Source organism: Odontesthes bonariensis, chromosome 12 (genome assembly GCF_027942865.1).
Source record: "Odontesthes bonariensis isolate fOdoBon6 chromosome 12, fOdoBon6.hap1, whole genome shotgun sequence".
NCBI classification, from domain to species: domain Eukaryota; kingdom Metazoa; phylum Chordata; class Actinopteri; order Atheriniformes; family Atherinopsidae; genus Odontesthes; species Odontesthes bonariensis.
The window spans coordinates 6,934,413-6,955,697 of record NC_134517.1 but is presented as its reverse complement, the minus strand read 5'-3'; the positions used below and the strand labels follow the sequence as shown (position 1 = coordinate 6,955,697).

The 21,285-nt window shown below is 38.9% G+C and overlaps 1 protein-coding gene across 6 annotated transcripts in view; it reads right to left on the bottom strand.

Annotated features, from left to right (window-relative positions):
• Positions 1–21,285, bottom strand: part of tns1b (tensin 1b) — a 238,290-nt gene that overhangs the window by 145,493 nt on the left and 71,512 nt on the right. For 5 of the 6 annotated variants that reach the window (XM_075479009.1, XM_075479008.1, XM_075479013.1 and 2 more), the window contains exon 2: positions 18,072–18,186. In XM_075479009.1, coding sequence (XP_075335124.1) covers positions 18,072–18,186 — 115 coding nt within the window. Of the gene's footprint in view, positions 1–10,455; positions 10,632–18,071; positions 18,187–21,285 lie in introns of those variants that run through there. The other variant, XM_075479011.1, reaches the window with a different exon arrangement.

Sequence of the window (21,285 nt, the reverse complement as noted above, 5' to 3'; positions counted from 1 at the left end):
GGTCACAATTCACTCGTACGGCTGTGAATCCGGGTATGTCCACAGATGAGTCTGGTGTGTTGTCGTTGAGCCAGAGGTCCATTTCACGAAGCAGGTTTTGTGAAAACTCTGAGTTGATTAACCCTGAAATGAGGGAAACCCTGAGTTTTCCGTTTCACAAAGGGAGGTAACTCAACCCCGAGAAAGGTAACTCTAGCCTGTTTCACAAAGAGAGGTAACTTAAAGGAACAGTTCACTATTTAAGACCTTGAGTCCCAGTTCCAGCTTGTTTATCAAGAATAAGAAATGAGGAGACCATTTTCACAACAATAGCTCATTTCTATCCATTTTGGCTGTTTTCGCTGGTCCATCCTGCTGCTACAGACAGGGTTCCATTGGGCATTCTGTTCAATGTCCTTAAAACAATACTAATATTAATTTTAAAGAAAAGGTCAACTCACCGGGTGGTTAGTGGTATTAAAAAAAAAAAATGTCGGCGCATTTTATGGTTTTCCATCCGTGTAATCCGTGTTCTTTGCTGTTCAGGAACTATTTTTCATGCTAAATCACGACGCACGTGAGTCTGAGGCTCTAGCCCTGGCGCAGTGATCTGACAGTGAAAGTGAAAGTGAAAAGTCTTCCAAACGGAATACAAGTGGATTACAAAATGCTAAATAAAGCAAGAAATAACTTTTATTTCGCAACGCAATTTTTTTTGGGACACACAGGAACATCCACGAACCACCCGGTGAGTTGACCTTTTCTTTAAAATTAACATTAGTATTGTTTTAAGGACATTGAACAGAGTGCCCAATGGAACCCTGTCTGTAGCAGCAGGATGGACCAGCGAAAACAGCCAAAATGGATAGAAATGAGCTATTGTTGTGAAAATGGTCTCCTCATTTCTTATTCTTGATAAACAAGCTGGAATTGGGACTCAAGGTCTTAAATAGTAAACTGTTCCTTTAAACTCTCGGTCAGTTACCGTAGTAACAGACTCTCTGAACCTAACCTGGTCGGGACCAGGTTTTCCTCAAGAAACCTCGAGTTTCTCTCTGTCTCCGCCCTCTTTCAGCCACACACGATATTTTATTTCCTCATGCATTCAGTCAGCAGAGCGAGTTCTTCTACTTCTAGAAGTCCTTTTGGTACAGTAGGAGGCGACTTTTTTCACGAACATGGCATGTCCTTCTGACAACGATCCCGTGGATGAAGGTGCAGCATTACTGCGCAGAGAAATAAATATTCGGCGGAGATGGTTATCAAACCGCGCATAGATTTTTGCATTTACAGACAATTATCTTTTTGAGCGGCACCATCAGAATTGTGTTGGGACAAAAGAAAAAAAGACATAAAAGACAAATAAATATTTGTATGAATAGGCTTAAAAAAGACATGTATACTATTATATTTTATAAAGGCACTTGTTTCTTGGGGGTGGATTCCCTCAGCCACTGGCCTTCCGTTACAGGTGGCGGTGCTGGGCAAAACCCGTTTTACGGCTCAGTAGAAGTCTGTGTTAGTTTAAATAGGCATAAGTATTTAACAGAACATGATATAGATGAGAAGACATAGTTTATGTGTGTGAAAACAGCATTATGTTGGGAATAAAATAACTGCACAGTCAAATAGCCACTTAATATTTATTTTACAGTGTAAAACATGATCAAAATGAGGTACCTCCAGGCCGAGGTCTCACCTGTTTGAACAATGTTTTTATATTTCATCTTAAACTGATGCCAAGTGCGCTTCTCCCCCGCGAGATTGCACCTAAATGAAATAAATGAATGGGCTACCATTCAAGCAGTTTCCCCTGTAATATTATTGTGATTGCAAAGGACTACATTTAAACTTACACTTTTGCTGCTGCAACGGTGCACTTATTTCTAAAAACGTATTGAAACTCGCCTTATGAGCGCATTAAGATTTCCAATTCGAGGTTGGTGAAAAACGTAGCCCCTCCTCTTCCCCGTTGCCATGGCGACTCGTCGAATCGGGGCTCCATTGATGCTGGCTTTTTAAAGTTGTGGTGCACACGCAAAACTCAAGGTGAACCTACTCAGAGTTGATTAACCTCACTCAAATCAGCGTTTCTGGAACCGAAAACTCAGAGTTTTCTATCTCAGAGTAGATCAACTCAGAGGTCAGGAATAGACTCAGAGTTGGTTGAACCTGCTTTGTGAAACGGACCCCAGGACTCAGACAGACAGATCAAACTGCTCTCCTTATACAGCCGTTGGTTCCGCACAAGCACCTCTAGCTCATCACACTTGTTTGGTAGTGAGTGAGTGTTTCCCATAATCACAGAGGGCAGAAAAGGCTTGTACCTCCACCTCCTGTTGTGCCTCTTTGCCTTTAGTTTTGCTCCAGCTCTGCATCCACGGTACAGCTTTTTTAGCTCGGTTGGAATTGGATGTTTAATTCCGCATCCAATCCTTGACAGTCCTCGACACCAACAGTTCTTCTCTTGTGTACACTGCTCTACTGGTAGCAGTGCACATTGTCAAAAAATAAAAAAATAAAACAAAATGTAAATAAAAAGCACCAAAAATCACTAAAAATGTTTAGATAAAAACAAAAAATTACATATAATCATATAAACGATGAACAAAATTGAGAGCTATACAGACTTGCTGCCGAAAAGGCCGGCGCATAGCAGACATTGAACTGCAAGCAAGCAAGAAGCTTGATCCTTCTGAGGTCATCTGAGATCTGATGAACTCAAAAGGATCCCCTTCACCTACTTAGGCACAATCAAATTGACCATTCAGAATGTAAAAAGCTATGTTTAGGTGTGTGTGGGTGGGGTAAAATGTCTTCATTTACGTTTAAATCTTGAATTGCAGCACTTGCAGACTTATTTGCTCCACCTTTGAGGTTGAGCACGTTATCAGCTTGATGGCAACATTTACATTAAGATGTTTTCCTAGCTGCGAACTGAAGCCCTTTTACAGAAAGGTAAAGAAGAGATTTGCATGATGTAAAATGCAATCAATTTAATTGTGCATTAGAATATCAATAAAACTTTTAATTAACTTTCATTATAAACCTGTAAATATACTCCAAATTGGCAGAAAATGATGTGACATTTGACATTAGAAGTTTATTAGCATATCTAAAATTGCACTAAATTACATTTGAACTTTGACTCCGCTTGGGCACATTCAAGTATAAAGCGTTAACTGAAAATTTAATTAATTAATTAAATTTAATTAAATTAGTCTTGTTGCAGTTATTTTGTGTCTTTGAAGTTGCTTAGACTGTTGATATTTTATGTCTTTGTGATGTTTTGGAGTTTTTCTATGGTTGTTTTGCATTTCTTAGTGGTTTAGACTCTGTTTGTGGCTGTTTTGTGTCTGTTTCGGGGGGAAAAAATGATAGTAATTACTAATATGTCAAAGTTGTCTGTTTAACTAAATATCCTACATATAGGGAATTGTATTTAATCTCTCTGATGATGCCTGCCTCCCACTTTGAAAACCTCTATTTTAGATAAGAATACAAACACAGTTTGGGTTAAGGATTAAAAACCAAAAACAGGGTTTATTGTGATGCTACTGAGATTTAGAAATATTTAGAAATATTTACATATAGTGTGAGACTGGACTGGATAGATGTGCATTGTAAAGAAAAAATTAATTAACCTATCGTATCTTTTAGTGGTGATTAAGAGTGTATAAACTGAAACTAGAGACAGTGGGAAGCTTCCTTTTTAGAGTCAAATATGTAATTACATCATGGGGCATTTAGTTTCTATTTAAGCACTAGCAGGACTATATTTGCACATGCTGGAGTAACATGTGAAAGCCTTTTTAACTTCTTAATTAGAGGCCTTCAAATGTGGGTGGCACCATGAAACACTACCAAGATACACATAGTGAGTGAGTTCCCAGGGTCAGACTGAAGGGAGCTCTTCCACAACATGACACACAAAGTCAGTCAAGGAACACAGATTTTTTACCTCTCCAGAAGAGGTAAAAAACAATTAAACACCAGATCCATTCTCTCAACCCAGAAAGGAACCAATTAACTTTCAGGTAAAATTAATAATCTTATCATCAAATATCATTTTAAAGTGATTTTTCATTATTTATATGTGGATTTTGGCTGACCAACAGATAAAAAAGAAAGTATAAAAAAAACAGAAAATGTATATCAAAATAATTTCCATAAAATAGGTGCTCTACAGTTTCAATCATAACATACATTTTCTCCAACATAGTAAAATTGCAGAGGCTTTTTCAAGAACAAAATGTTGAGCTCAAAAGCATGATTTCATTGCGCAGTCTTCCTCTGCAGTTGACCCTTCTCAACTTTTAAGGTGGAACATAAGAAACTGTGATGTTGCCCCTTTTCTCATTTCTCAATTTGGAGACAATCAACTTGTTACCTTGGATTGAACAGAAGGGGGGGGCTCGCCTTGGGGCTTTCAGTTGGGACCACATATGTCATGTGTGGCACAGCTGGATCATCTGTTCATTGTTTTCCTACATCCTGCAGTTCTTTTTTTAATGATCCCTGTCAGATTAACATAACATAATGACAGCATATTCACTTTATTTCCAGTTTCTGACAATGCCCCCATTTTACGTCCCAGGTGCAAAAAAGACTTCCACAAATATGCTTGTGTATCCCCTCACATCTCTCCCTCGTGTGAATCTTAGGAATCATTCTCAACTTTTAAGGCAGAACATGAGAAACTGTGATGTTCTAACCTCCCATTGCAAGTGTGCAAACATACAGTACTTATGATATACTAGCTGTGATTTAGCCGCATGGAATGCTCTTGTGAATTCAAGCATACTTGTCCGTTTGCTTGACAAACATGCATGTCATGTGTCGCTCCACCAGGATGATTGTCCAGAGAACAGGAATCCCTGGTACACAACACTCCTGGGCCACATGGGAAGAAGCTGAACTTCCATATTGGGTGTGAAAGCGCAGAGCCCCGAGCTCGGGTTAGGCTTTACCTTGTTAGGAAGTTGTAGCCTTGGAGAATAAACAGAGCCGAACTGTTCCTGATGGAGGGTGGGGCAAAGAGGAGCGGAAAGCAGCACAGTGATGAGGAAGGATGGAACTTGAGGAGAGAAGAGATGCCAGATGAGAAAAGAGAAGATGTTAGAGAGAAGACATCTGTGGAAAAGATGAATAATAAGAATGTGTGTGGGGAGAAGAGCAGCTGCTTTCACCGATCATTAAGAAAATGAGAGCACAGCCAGGAGGGGAGTTGGTCAAAAGATGATGAGGAGTGTGGAACACTTGCTGCTATCTGACTATGAGTCTGTGGTATGTTGTGCATGTGTATGACAGAGGCAGAGTGATTTCCTTCTCCTGGTCCCTTGGAATAAGCGCATACTCCCACAGGGCTGGGCTGGACCCCTTAGAACGCTGCATACAATCAGAGGGGAGGGGTTGGACGATTTCCTCTTCCTCCCCCTCCACACTCTCGCTCCCTCCATCTCTGTTTTCTTCTTCGTCTTTTCACCTTCTGCACAAGGCTGAGCATGTGAGAAAGAACATGTGCACATGCAGTGTACAAACACATACAGTCAGTCACTCATGTGTACAGACACGTACCGAATCCATGAGCTAATGATTCTTTGATTGTTCTTACATAAATACAACTGAGCACTTAAGCCACTCCCCATTTTTTATATTATGCTTCCAAGGAGCCAGACTTTGTTGTAATCTTTCAAAGGGATCTACAACAATAGTTCAACAACCTTTCTGAAAGTTTTTCTTTGGATTTTTTTAAGAGAATGTGTGCAACCTAACTTCAGATAAGCAGAAGAAAATGGCTGTGTTGAAAAGTAAAGATGGTCATACTAAATATTGACTTTCAAGCTCATCAGAATTGCACAAACTCTGTTTTGATACGATACTTATAATAATAATATTGATTATAAATGTTTCAAGAAATCCCTAATTTCTTATTTTCTATTTTCCTAACAATATATAGAGAAAAGAGGGGTGTTCAAAACTTTTGCACAATATTCTATCTGATGCTTTTGTTATACAATGAAGTATGTCTGCACATAAAAACATAGCAGCAGACAACGAACTTGTTATTTAAATGACAAATGATTTCATTCTTGTTTGGCTGACATTAGAAAAGGTGGACATATTGCTTTTAAAAAAAACAAGATCTATCTGAGGCCAGCCAGATAACTTACAGTATGAGCTCATGCAGCAATTGGACAAAACTATTATAGGATAGAAAGTGACTAAACAACTGCTCTGCTGGTCTAAACGCTTAATCTATGCTGTGTTCACACAATGTTCTGTACTTGTTTGACAATAGAAATACAAATCATTTTTAAAGTATTATCATTTCACGCATTTGTCTGCATTTTGCCCAACTTGCTAAAGTTCAAAGTGTACAGTGGTATCAATGTTGGCAATTATCAACACTCATTCATTCCTATCCATCATTTGAGTCATACACGGGTGTCATCGCGCAGCCCACGCGTATTCACCAGCTTAAATCCCTGCCTGGGTTGGGTTTCTGTGGGTAAAGCCCCACCTTCATCCAGCTGTTGAAACTTTTCCTAACGTGGGATATCCCCAGAAACAATTTTCATGGAATCATTTCGTCCACTCAGACATGCGTCATCTGTTTGCTTCTTACGGACAAAGTAAAACTGCTGTTTGTTTACTTTTCTGTCTGATTTTGTGTCCATGTGTCACTGTGGGTATTTGTCTGACCTTGTTTTGTTGAAGCAGCTGCTTCCCCTGATACAGAGTGTGGCTTAAATCTCACACACACACACACACACACACATTCCCATACGCAGAAAATTGACACATAAATACAACAATACAAACTGAAAAATGTGGATTGAACAATCTACACCAGTTCTGGGTTGAGCTTTGTGGGAAATTTACTATGAACAACAGCAGCAGCTATTTTGTAATAATGGACAGAGATGTTCTTTTAGAAACAAACAACTCTGGTGACACCTAGTGGTTGAGACTAATCTTGAGTCTGTTGTTTATTTTTCAAAATGCCCACTTAACTTTTTCAATCTTATCTGATGACTCAAATTACAATTAATATGACCCTTTAATGCTAAAACAAAAAAAAGAATAAATTAAATGTGCATGGTAAATATCTGCACCATAAAACATCAACCTCAAGGTCTGTGCAGTTAAATCATGTGACACGACAAAAAGGCTCAAAAAGATATTTTTCTTAATATCAGTAGGGTTAATAAATCAGGGCCTCCTGCAGCATGTGGCTGTGTGCAGGCTCAGTCCTCGTTGCAGCAGGCTCAGGAGTGATTCCAGCCTCTGGCCATTCGCTGCATGCCACTCAGAGGCACACGAAGCCAAAAAAAAAATGTATTATTTAATTTCACTTGCTTTTTTAACCCCTTTCTATCAGCTCACTTAGAAGAGACACTTAGAATTCCTTTACTTTTTCGATGCATGGTTATCATCTGTTAGGAATGTCATAATATGTCTTTATTATGTGTAAGTTATTATGTGTATGTTTATTTATTGACTGACTAATATCAGAAAAAATATCAGAACAAAAAGTTTTATCACAAAGGATAGACCATAAATAGGTTTTAAAATAATATATATTTTTTAAGAAATGAAGCAATTGGCAAAGCAGCCATTTATTACAGTAACCACAGAGACAGACATCCCACTTCACTTCAGCTGAAAATGTTGCATTCTTAAATTTAAATTTCTTTTGCAGATTGGATGTTGAAGTCTGGAGCTAAACGGTATAAAAGCCTTCAAATTCATCTGGCATGAATGTTTGCATGTTTTAGGCAAAAAAAATTGTGAAATACTGTATTTTTGACTTCGCTAAAATAATGTATAAGGAAGGATATATTGCAGAAAGTTTCTATGTGTATACAAATGAACTAACAAAAGGGTAAAAGAGGTCAATGCGCTGAGTGGTAAATTTAAAGAAACATTGGCAAACTTGAGGTTATTGAGTTATTTTGTGTCCAAATTTATGTTAAAACTTAAAAAGTTATGCCCAAAAGTGTACAACTGATTTCAAAAGAGGAACACACTGAGGAAGAAGGGTTGGAGTGGCGTCAAGTTGCTCTCTCCACACCCTAAAACCAACTGCTGTGTACAGTGGTGTCAAAGACAAAGTCAGTGCTCGAGCACTTATACTATAAAATTGTTGTATTTTCCCATAGTATGAACATTTCCATATGAGCTCAGGAAATTCTGTCAACTTGAAAAAAAAGGTTGTAATATTTCTTGCATAATGTTTTGCATAATAAATAAGGTTAATTAATTTGCAAAATTTGATCTGGATTTGCACCAAATTGAAATTGGCTTTGTCCATGTTCCAATCCACATCTCCACCAAAATTCATATAAATCCTCAAAGGTTCAATGTGAAGCTCAAACCCACATTGAGCCAAACAGTTGGAAACTCAACTCAACTCAACTTTATTTATAGAGCCCTTTAAAAACAGCCGTGGCTGAAACAAAGTGCTGTACATGAATAACAACACGAAGTATAAGGCATAAAACATAAGGATAATTTAAAAACAATAATAAACAATAACAATATTAAAACAATAAAACAATAACAGACACAGAGTCTCATGCTGGGTTAAAAACCAGGGAATAAAAAAATAAATAAAATAAAACTGAATAATATGAAGTACAGCTTCAATTCATGTGTTTCAATTCATCCAGCAGATGGACCCCTTGCTACATTTACTACTCTGGAGTTTATTTTTGCGGGACTGCGTTCCTTGTTGCCAACTAACATAGTGTATATCTCTTAACTCTTGACATTTGAGTGGATGGTAAGTGTCTGAGCAGATTTGTGACAATACGCATTTCACATTGATGAGTGTACGTATACCGGTCAGTGGAACTGAGTTGTGAGTAGATTAAGTTCAGAAGAACAAACTTAGAGTAAAATCTCTTCTGTATCTCAATCCCTGCTCATGGAAAGTCATGATGTAGCCAGTTTAGATAATTAAGATAAGCTTATTGGACTGAGAACTTGTAACTGCCCGTTATCCACAGAAATCCATCGGTCATCTTCATCTACTCGTATCCCATGTTGACTTTTATGGTTGTGTGCATGCATGTGTGATATAAACTTGGCTCTCATCTAATCAAGCTATTTTTACATGCTGCTATAACAAATGTTTTCACAGTCTAAGAATGTCTTAGCATCAGTGCACGATATTAAATCTCACTACGCAGTCAGTTCTGTCTGTATGTTTTTACCCTCATTGGGATTTGCAGCATACCAACTGCATGAGCTAAGCATTCAAGAACAGAGCTGTGATAAACTTCACTCTCACTCAGTCACTCAAACACCTGCTGTTAGAGTGCACCTCCAGTCAGTGTATGAAGATCTGAGGACAAATGAACACCATTGTGATGGGTGATGTTTTGAACGCTTCTCAGAACTAGAAGCAAAGGCTAAATTACTCCATTATTCACATAAGCATGAGAATTTTTTTCCCCTTTAGTTCATGAAACAAGTTTCGATCAAAACAATTCTAATAAAAAATTGTAATGTAATTACTTCATACAGCATAAGCCTTATTGACCTTTTGCTTTACCTTTTAAGGACACGACTGTGCTCTCCTTTGTCCTGCCACTGTACATAAACTGCACTACAAAGAAAGAACATAAGAACCAGTTCCTGCCCTCAGTGCCCATTGTCCAAAAATTCTCCGCCACATAGAGAGGGCCTTTATTTTCTTCTTTTTTTTAAAGTGGAAAACTGCGGTTTCAACCTGCGTCAACGTGCTTTTGTCAAAGTTACAAACACCTTGTATCCTGGCAACTATGGAAAAGACAGGAAGTCCAAGTGCTCCTGTCATTACAGGACCATATGACTGGAGAGTGTTGATAAACAAGAGCAGCAGCAGCAAGCACAGCAAATCAGGAAATGCAACTAAGCCCTTATACCCTTATCTCATTTCCCAATTCAATGCATTCATCAAAATTTCTTGTTTAGATCGATCACCATGTCTTGGGCAGGAGGATGGAGAAGAGATCATAGAAAGAGGCACAAATTAAACAAATGAGCCTGTGGGTCACAACAAGCGCCTCAAACAAATGATTTTAACGGTCTGAACAACAAAAACAAACACTCGTAGTGGCAAATTCTTTAACTGGTACAATATGCAAAACCGTCATAGTTTAATTTAATACAGAATTTAAAAAAAAAAAGTCAGAGAAAAGCCACACAAGTTTATTTGCCTCCCCCTCAGTCAATACGTTGGACTAATTAAACCAAATGCAGGAGAATATTAGCTTGGTTCAACCCTGATGCATCTCAGCAGCACACAGTCATAATATCAGGCAACACAAACACCTCTTAGGAAAGTAAAAGCAACATATATTGTACGACCCAAACATAGTGTCATAAAATACTATTTACAAGTCATTCAATACACATCTTATTGAACACAACACTGAACATTGTACATATTATAAGTAGGTAGATATTATTCATTAGCCCACTTACCTCTAGGGAGAAAGTCATACAATACACATACACTCTGTACTGGCTCTGCTGGCTCTGTACTGGGACAAAAATTAGAGTCACTGGAAACCGTGGTGGAGAGGAGGACACGGAAGAAGCTATTATCTATCATGGATAACATACAGCACCCTCTCCACCACACAGTGGACAGACAGCGGAGCACCTTCTCACACAGACTGCTTCAGCTCCGCTGTCGAAGGGACAGATACAGGAAATCTTTCCTGCCACATGCCATCACCCTGTACAATAATAGTTAAGTGTTATTATGGTATCTCAATACCATAACTGCATAACCGCACAACTGCATTGTTGCACTTTGATGTACATATATTTTTATTTTATTTTATTTATTTTATTTATTTTATTTATTTTATTTATTTTATTTCTATTCTTATTCTTATTTTTATTTTTACTGTCTGTACGCTGCTACTGCAAAACAATTTCCCAGCTGGGATGAATAAAGTAGTTCTATTCTATTCTATTTGATTTTACCGATATTCATCCACACAACAATTTAGCCATGCAGCTGGAGCTTTGGCTCTACAGAGACTTGAGGGTTAAATCTCTGCCACAATAGTTGAACTTTGTTAAACTGTAAAGTGCTACTACTACTTCAAGGGAGGAGTATCCTTTACTTATTCACGCTCTTGCTGAGAGTTAGATGAGAAGTCTGATAATAGTCTGTGAAAAATAAGCTAACAAGTAGTTATATATGTGAAAATTTCTGATGTAGTGATAAAATGTTCAGAGGACATGTGGCTTGTGTAAAATGGGTTCTAAGATTTTCCTCAGAAACTGCAGGGCAAAATAATCAGAGTCTGTGCTAAGATTCACATCTTTTATTCGAATGAATGGATTTGGAACCTACTACTCGTCTGCTGGGTGTGTCACTCAGCACAGCCCATGTGACACAGATTAAAATACAACTCTTCAGCGAGCTGCCTAACTACTGTTGGCACTTGGAGCATCCAACCCCGCTCTCATCCAAGTCGATCATCTTGGTAGGTAAGGAACTGCTCCCACGTCTAAGATATCTCTGTTGCAAAAGTCAAACAGTAAGAGGCGAAAGAAGTTTGAAGCCAACACAGCTCGCCGTGTCTGAGTATTTCCTTTGTAATTGGATTTTACTTTGTTATTAGTGTCAACAGATCTTAAATCCCTCAATAAATACAAATATATTGTCAGGTGGTTTAATTGTATGTGGTGGTTTTGCTGCTCACGTCTTGCATAATCATCTAATATTGTTGCTGAGCAGCTAACATTAGCTAGGCGCTAACATAACATATTGATCCCACAATGTAACTATAGGAAAGTCAAATATGTTTGGTTTTAATTCTCAATGAAGTTAATGAGAAGGCATTTTAAACTTTAAGAGAGTACATCATAGTACATCATAAAAGATGGCCATGTGAGTTAAAACAATACTTTATCACCTTATATGGGTTTCTCACTCAATAAAGCTGAGTAAGGTAGCAACAAAATTGTGGTTCCATTCATATACAGCACAGTTTTATCACAGCTGCTAACTTAAAAAAAAAAAAAAAAATACAAGTTTATTTCAAACATGCCATATACGTTATATTTGTATTCAGAGGGTCTGAACATCCTTAAAAACACAAGACAAAACAGTGTTACATCTAACTTCCAACTGAAGGTTAAAAAAAATAGTTTGTTCAATATTCTCTTTGTAGTAAATTTTTTGACTTGGTAGGCCTAACAATGGAAGATTTTATAATAGACAGCAATGATGTAGGCTGTCAAGGGAGGGAACCTGAGAGTTTATATGCAGAGTACAGTGAGGGCAGTTGAAATCTTTTGTACTGTTCAATAAAGTTCCCAGTAAGCAAAGGTAATGGGTTTACCATCTCTTTAGTATAGTTTATTGAGAGATAACAAGCTGAAACAGTTTAAAAAAAGCTGCAAGCAGCTGTATGCGGGACCGAGATGTGTGCACGTTGGGGCACGCGCTGGACGTCGTAGTCGCGCAGCTCTGCCCACACGCATGATACCCTCTGCCTACGTACGAGCACATAATAACCCCAATGCGGAGGGGTTTTTGAAAATTTCTAGGGGGCTGAGCCATTTTGCTCCGCCCAGACACGATACCCTTTACATACGTACAAGGTCGTCAGGGTGGACGTGTGTGGCAAGTTTCATGACTTTGCGATGATGATAAGGCTTTCAAATCACAAACGCCATCACCTGATTTTCACCGCCTGGCCACGCCCACACCGTTCAGAGTTTGGAAAGGTTTCTCCATGAGAGTAACCTGGCCAAGTTTGAAGCTTGTAGTATTAAATCTCTATTAAATCCAAAGTGGCCGCCTTCCTGTGGACGTGGGACCATGGCGGCATGAGACTTTATTGTGTGTCTGGGCATGATGAATGAGTTTACCGAATTTTGTCGTCCCACGGTGAAACTAACCCCAATGCGGGGACCATTTTTAAGCATCGTAGGGGGCGCTACAGAGTCAATGAGCGACTCCCAAAAATATAAAGTTTAGATTTTTTTCATGTCGTCAACTGGCAGGTGGTGCTTGCAAAATTTCAAGAGTTTTCAAGTACCTTTTGCAAAGAATAAGAAAGAAAGAAAGAAAGAAGAAACCTTACAGATACAATAGAGTCCTAATTATTAAGCTAGCCAAAATTTATTTCATAATTAAAATGACAAAAACATACATTGAAAGCATGTAAACTTTGTTATACTACACAAAGTAGATATTAAAAGGGACACTATGTAATTTCTTCCCCCATCGAGAGGTGCAATTTTATTTTGCAAAGTCGAATGAATTTGCTCTCTAGCGCCTCGCGTTTTCAAATGTGCGTTGCAACTTCTTGAACTACGGCAGGCGGCATGTGTCAAGATTCAAGAAGCTATAGCTTCAGACTCAAGGTCCATACAAACAAAAAGACATCAAGACACACAGTACAAAGGATTACATACCACACATACAACTATAAATACAGATGACAGATAACATGTCAGATAACAGAGTTGACATAGCCTTTATGTGCAAACAATGCAATTAGTCATTTTCCGGGAGTTACCGGAAGTGACGTCGACGCAGCGTTAGCGTTAGCAGCACTGTTGCTGTCTGGAAAGTGTTCTTTTAAATAAACTCCCGGTAAACTTACAAACTTTCTAATGCCTCGTTTTGTGAGTTAAGAGCCTATGTGTACTACGACAGAAGTTTGGTAACAATCAATGCATTATTAGTGGGATAATTTACGAGATAAAATCTATTTACCATTAGCGCCAGTAATAAGCCATTCGGTGGATAGCCCTATCTTGACCAGTGTTGACCATTGCTAAAGATGCTTCTGATGGGGTATTTGGCTGGATGTCATAGTGGAAATGACGCTAGGTCATCGCTTTAACGGGACCAGGTTGAAGTAATGTATACACATTATTTTGCTAGGAGTTAGCTCCTTAGCTACCCGACCTAGCAGACCATGCTGTTAAGGCTGAGCATTCTTACGGTGTTAGACACATATATGTATATATGTATATATATATATATATTACCATTCCCCCACACCCCCAACCCCGCTGGGTGTAGTAAGAGGTTAAAAAATAATATTACTACTTCATGGCATGCATAAGACCATCATTTACCACCGTCTAAACGTGAAGTCAAAATGACGTCCTTTCCACTTGCAGGCCTGGCGTTGGGGAAAACGCGATTCGAAGTGCTTTATGTCCCTCTCGGCACTTTGCCGTTTTTCATAGACCCAAAGGACATGGCAGCCTCCATAGAGCTTGCCCACTCTATGTAGATACAGACAAGTTACTCTTCACTCAGGAGGATAATTGAGATTTTTGACAGAGATCATTTTACACCAATGAGGACTAATTTATGAATGAATATGTTGATTTGAGCTAATAAATGACTTAATATATTACATAGTGTCCCTTTAATTAAAGATTTGTCAATTGCTTCTTCAATTGTTTTGTAGTATTGGATGAGCTGCCTCGTTGAAGGTTGAGGTTGAGGGTAGCTTCTCAGCTACAAGATTGTGCTTATGGATGGGGTTTGTTATCCACCCACAAGAGGTTGGAGAAGGATGGTCCAATCACAGGTCGCAACGGGCCATAATTTCATCTGTTTACTAGATTAAACTAGTTTTCAAACAGTCTCAGATATCTTTTTAGGACAGCAGCTAGCAACAAATCTAGTGACTATTAGGACAAACTTCCCCAGCAATACCCAGCAAGAACAAGATCTCTCTCCAAATGCAGGAAAAGTTCTCTCTGCTTCCAAGCTGCTCGTTCATTAGCAGAGAGAAGCAGCAGCACTTTGTGGTGCATTACGAGGCTGTGGGCTGTGAGAAAACATTAAATACACTCTTTTGTTTTTCACCGGGTGATCATCATACACGTAGATAATGCTGAAATCACAGCATAGACATGATCTTTTCCTTAGTTGATGCTGCAGTTATAAAATAAGGACTTTATCAGTGTATAAATATATAGTACATGTAAGTATGAGGTAACAAACTGTGTTGTGTCTCATTGTTTTCATTTGTGGCTACACAATATGGGAGTGCCGGCCAAATGTCAGTAAACTATGATGTCGCTCACAATTGTTCTGCAGTGAATGTCAAGTTCCAAAAATGCCCTCGTGCCTGTTAACCCCCCCCCCCCTTTTAACATCCTCACCTCTGCTTTGTAACATGGGCCTGCTACATCTATATAGAATACAAAACAAGAGTTCTCCACGGCTGTAGAAGAAAACTGCTTCCCAATCCAGTCAAATGTCCAAAAATGTCCTTTTCTGAAATTTTGTTCAATAAAAAATAGCCAGAGTGCCATAACTTTTCCTCTATCCGTCATTTGACCCTGGCACTATTTTTCTAGATGAGTCTAGTTTTGACTGAATTAATCCTAAATCAGAGAAAGATAAGACCAGACAGTAGTAAACATCTGCTTTATGCAGGAGTGTCCTGCTCATTTTGTGTCCTCATAAATCTGTCTTAACTATACACACAAGCAGATACACACACACACTCACACACTGCATTTGGCCACACAAATAACAAACCCAGATACAACTGGGGAAGGAGAATGAGAAGGAGGCAAATTAGATCAACATTCAGCTCAGAGGAGTCTTGTCATGATAGTTTACTTCCCCTATAAATCACTCCTTACAGACGATGGTCCCAGGTGCCATCCTGCCACACTTTATGAGAACATTTAACTGACTGTCTGCACACACAGCCAAAGATTATTTAACCAGGACAAACTGACAGGAGGGGCCAAAAAAACTAAAATGACAAGATCTGAATAAATGGTCACTTCTGGCAAGTATTTTTAGAACAGGCGACATTCATTAGCCCCAAAATGAACCACTATGCACAACACCAACTGAGGTTTGAAAAATGAATGAATTAATGTTTTTTTCTGAAAGGTGAGGAACAAAAATTTGTGCATGGATTCTTTTTAGTGAGATAATCATCCCACGGAGCAACAACACAATCTGGACTCACCGGTAAGATTACAGAGTAATTGCATGTGATTAGGTGCACATATTTCAGAAGCCTTTTCCAAGAAATGCATACTATATTGTGACAGCATAATCTTTTCCCGAAACATCTTGCAACACCCAGATTGGGCAAGAGCTATACCCGGGCCGCTGAAGGTTCCTCTACAGCAGATTAAAAAATAATTAGCACAATTTGTATACATTATACAGTATAAACCATACTTCACCTGTAGATATGTGACCTTTATTATTATCAGATTGTCTTATCTGACATTAGCACAGACTAACAATCTGTTTGAATTGCCTTTTTGAGACTGAAAACATATGCATGGCTGAATGTTGGTGTTTTTCTAAGCAGTGTGCCCGCCCTGTGTCAGGTTTGGAAAGCTCCAAGTTAGTTATTTCCCCCATTGTGCCAAAGCACACATTCAGCTATTTCCACAAGGCTTCATTTGATCTTATCTGTCTGAAAACAGACATTTCCACTACAACATCATGTGCTGAGATGGCCACGGTCACATGTTCTTTAATTTAGTTAAAACCCATCTGGAACGTCAGCTGGAAAAAGGTTTACGGCTTCAAAAACTGTTCAGAAAATGGTGACAATGTAAAAATCTATTTTTGAGTTACTGTCCTGCAATTGTTTGATGTTTCGCTATATACTGCTATTCCATCAAAGTGCCATCTGCGCAGGCGTATAAGAACAATGGAAGCACAAAATATTGCTTAACACTGAGACCATGCTGAGGTTTTCTTAGTATAATCAGTCAGGACATTTCATAAAACAGAGACATTCTCAAATATATGTTTTCAATTTGAACATTTCTTCTTGATTCAACCAGCGACAATTGCATTTATTAAAGTATGCAAATCCCTTAAGCAGTCAATCACAAAGCCTCTTCAATAAACACCATTAAGGAAATTGAGAAGCTGTTAACCTTTAGCCTCCCTGGAGCTTCTTTTGCCCTCCTCCGTCACTTAACTGACTAACCGCTGACACAAAGCTGACCCCAGGTAGCCTCGGATGAACTCTCCTTTAGACCACTAATGGAGGTTGTAAATGATATTGCCTTCATTGTCCCAGAGGTATTGTGAAACTTCTCTGACCCTCTCAGCTACGGGCTACGAAAATGTAAATGATCAAAGAGTAAAGATTACCAGTCGACTTAAATAACTTTAATTTTTCAAAGTGATCAATAATTAATCAAATTCCATCAATCCATTTTATATACCCACTTAATCCCAATTTAGGGTCGCGGGGGGGGGGGGGGGGCTGGAGCCTATCTCAGCTGTCATTAGGCGAGAAGCTGGGTACACCCTAGGGCTACACAGAGACAAACGAGACAAACAACCATCCACGCTCACAAGGGATAATCTAGAGTCACCAATTAACCTGACATGTTACTGGCTTGTTTGTGGGCGGTGGAAGGAAGGAAGCCACAGTACGGGAGAGAACCCACGCATACACGGGGAGAACATGCAAACTCCCCACAGGCCCCAGCCGAGATTCAAACCAGGAATTCACGGTGCTAACCACCACACCATCGTGCAGCCCTTAGTCAAATCCCAAATCTTTAATTGCACTTTCTTTGCAGATTTCTTATTATACTTTTATCATTATTATTTTTATTTACAGCCAAAAATGAACTGGCGGCCTGTCCAGGGTGTACCCTGCCTCTCGCCCATTGACCGCTGGGATAGGCTCCAGCCCCCCGCGACCCGACCGACGGATTCAGCGATAGAAAATGGATGGATGGATTTACAGCCAAAAATAATCTGTTTTCACAGACTTGTACTTTTGATGAATATATTGTGCATCAAAACTGAGCTAGCAAAGATATCCTCAGTCACCAATGTGGGTTCCACTTCTAAAAACTACTGGCTCATTGAAAGGTACTGATGATTTAGTGAAGCCAACTTCTCTGTGGTTGCAAAAAACGTTTCAAGCATGTTTGATGTCTATATTAGTGGTAGTGAGCAGAGCCGACAGCCAGGCGGGGTTATGCCTGACCGTCACTGCAGCAGGGACAGAGGTTAAACCACCAGAGGTCAGTAAAAACAAGATTACTCTGATCACTGTAGATCACTTGCTCAAGTGAGTCCCGATCTCACTTACCTCGGCAGATGAGTCCATCCTGGATGATGGTCTGCTTACAAACACTGCAGTGTTTGGTCTTCTTGAAAGTCTTCACCCGGAAAGTATGGGAATGAAGAGCCTCCACCTCCTCTGGCTGCAAACAGCAACAAGAAACAAGAGAGGAAGAATTTAAGTGTTAAACTGTTGGGGACTTAAATAAATACAATCTGTTATTTCAGGCCATTTTATCTTAAAGAAAAGGCTTCGTACAAAATAATGAACACTATTATAACTGTAAATGCTGTAAATTAGAAATATTTATGCTCACACTGATCTCAGAAGCAATCAGTCAAAGAGCCTTATAGGTAAATTATTAATACTTTCAGAATGTTTTCTTAGAAAAAAAATATTTTAAAAAAATCTTCAAAAAGTACTAAGAAATACTTGAGTATAAATACCCTAACCCAGAGGCACAGCTTATGGATAGTTTTATGGGAACATTGACGTTGCAGTGTTTTGTTACATGATGATGCACACCTTTGACGTCAAGGTCAAACTAGGTCCGCCATGACGTCCATATTCAACTTCACTTATAAAGTAAGTACAGGTGGAACAGAGGCCTCAGTCCCGGTTAGTGATCCCATGCTAGAGACCCACCAAACACATTCCTTTCACTTTTCTATGTGGCTCTTACTCACACAAAAATAAGATCAGAAGTTAACAAAACCTGGTTAGGGCTGGAATCTATATATGTAATTAGGTTTGCACTATGGCTGTCACAATATGTCACTTTGACTATATGCATATCCTGACCAAACGCATTCACAGTATCGATATTTTTGCAATAACAATAGAATACTTGAGGAAAATAAGACAAATTCATCTTTGTTATTGTGTTGTTGTTTTTTTTAGTCCTGATTTTTGGCAACTGAATTGTACTAAGACCAATATGAAGTTAATACTGTTCTGATTTTATTAGCTGAGATACAATCATATCATTATGTATTATCAACACAATATTGTTATTTAATAATTTTAATATCAATTATCAATAATCCCAGCATATTGTTGCCATGGTTCTGTGTTCCTGACATAAAAAAACAACAACAACAAAAAAAAAGATCTGTTGCCCTCTCACAAGTTTTCAAAACTAGTACTGAAACTACTATGTTTTGGATATGTGTGGAAACATACCCATTATATGTTTGAGCTGAGACTAGACTTATCGTCTTACAGTCTCTGAAAAGATAGACAGAAAAAAACTAGAAGCAGAGGGTCAGAACTCTAAGTCTTCCTGTACTTGCAGGTGTTTCATGCAGTTTATTGGTGAGACCAAGTTGTTGCTCCCCATGCCTGTTAAACATCTCTGTGTGTCTGTCTGTAGCCAGCTATTTGACCTCCACTGTTCACCAGTACCTCCTCTCAGTACGTTTTCTGCCTGCTTTGTGACTTGCCTTTCAGCAGTGTTGGAGAGAAAACACTGAAATCAGGTTTTGGCAGACTGACTGTTTCCTACAGTGTCTTTACGAGAAACCTGCATGATGTTTTCATAACACCGACATAAAGGTGCAACCATCAGGATACGTTGCATATTCTTTGTACTGTATTTGCTCAGCTGGTCTCAATTTTTGCTTTGAGGTTCATCTCACTAGGAATATTGGTCCAGTGAATACCCCTTTAATCCAGACAAGCTTAACAAATGTTTAGATTATAGTGATAAAACTGTAAAAGAGTTAGTGGTAGGGTTGGCTTTTTCCCATTAACCCTAATGGCATTCAATATAACCTGCAATCAACAAAACCATGTCATGATGTCACAGACTCTGCACTTTTCAATAGACCCACAGAGTTGTAAACAAATCAAAAGGACACACAGATAATAACCGAATACAACAAAATAAAAGTTTTCTGTTTCTGTTTATGTGTGTCCCCCGTCTCTGAAGTTCCTAAAAGTACCATAATACCTCAAATGTGCATGTGTTCTGTAGAAAGATTAAAGAGAGAAAGTAGATGTGTTTTCGAGGCAGGAAGTGCTCATTGGCATGGTGTGCAGCCAGGAGGCTTCCATTAAGTGTATGTGCATGCTGGACAGGGCTAAAAGTAGCCATATGGTTGGCATATTGTGGGGCTTTACAGAGGAATTTTCATATGGGAGGACCAACATAATTATCAGACATGGTAAGGTAGATTGATCAGTTCCCTCTGTGATCTGTCCCCAAAGTACAGATCACAAAAGCCTTATAAGCACCAATGAATCTCCTTTTTTTTTTTCCTTCTCCACAACCCAATGTGTTGGAAAAACAGCTTTCGATATGAAATCATAGCACAGAACTAACAATTAAATCGTAAACCAGACGGAGTATCTAGAAAGAGTGTGCTCACATTAAGCACTCATTCTTTCTGTTTTCTCTGTTATTAGCAGAACAAACTTAGTTACCAGAAGAAAAACCCTTGTCAACCAGGTAACAGCTTTGTATGTTTACATTCGAAGGGAAGCACAATTTAAAGTAAAAGGAAAATTTGCTGGTGATCATAGGGGGTACAACTCTACATGTACTAACAGTTGTATAATGAACCCCACCAAGTCTAACGGCATAGTTAAGACAGCACCACTATCTGGTCTTGATGACTGCTAAAAGTTAACAGAAATCCTCAGAGAAGAGCCTGAAGTTTCAGAAGCATAATTACCAGCTGCTTTGTGAAGATGTTCTAAGGCAAAGCAGTTTCACATTCAAACATCTTTAGGAGATACTAACAATGTTTACGTTCTAAAATTAGAAAGTCAGCATGTCAACTTCTGCTATTTAGCACCTAACCTCAAACCAAATGAGGCTGAAGACTTAAAATCAGATAGAAAAGGTAAATCTTTTTAGAAGCCTTAGCAATGACAGTATCTTATTAAAGAGACTTGAACATGTTATTGGGATTAAAGCTGCCGTTGGCAACTTTTTTTTAGTCATATTAGCTTGAACTGTCATGGGATTCTGGAAGTAGAATATTAAATAGGCTGATTAGGAAAAATCCCGAATTCTGTAGCTCCCTCTGAAGCCTGTAATCATGCTTGCAAAAATCGAGCGCTCCCGGCTGTTTTTAACCAATCACGTTAGGTTTATTATTGATCTATTATCTGAGCAGAACAGTCACCAACCACGTCTTCCATGCTGAGCGTAAGTCTGCCCCCAGCTTGTGTGCGCGCACACTGGTGTGAACTCACGTGCACAACCTCGTCCACAGAGGGGGAGGGACCTGAAAGT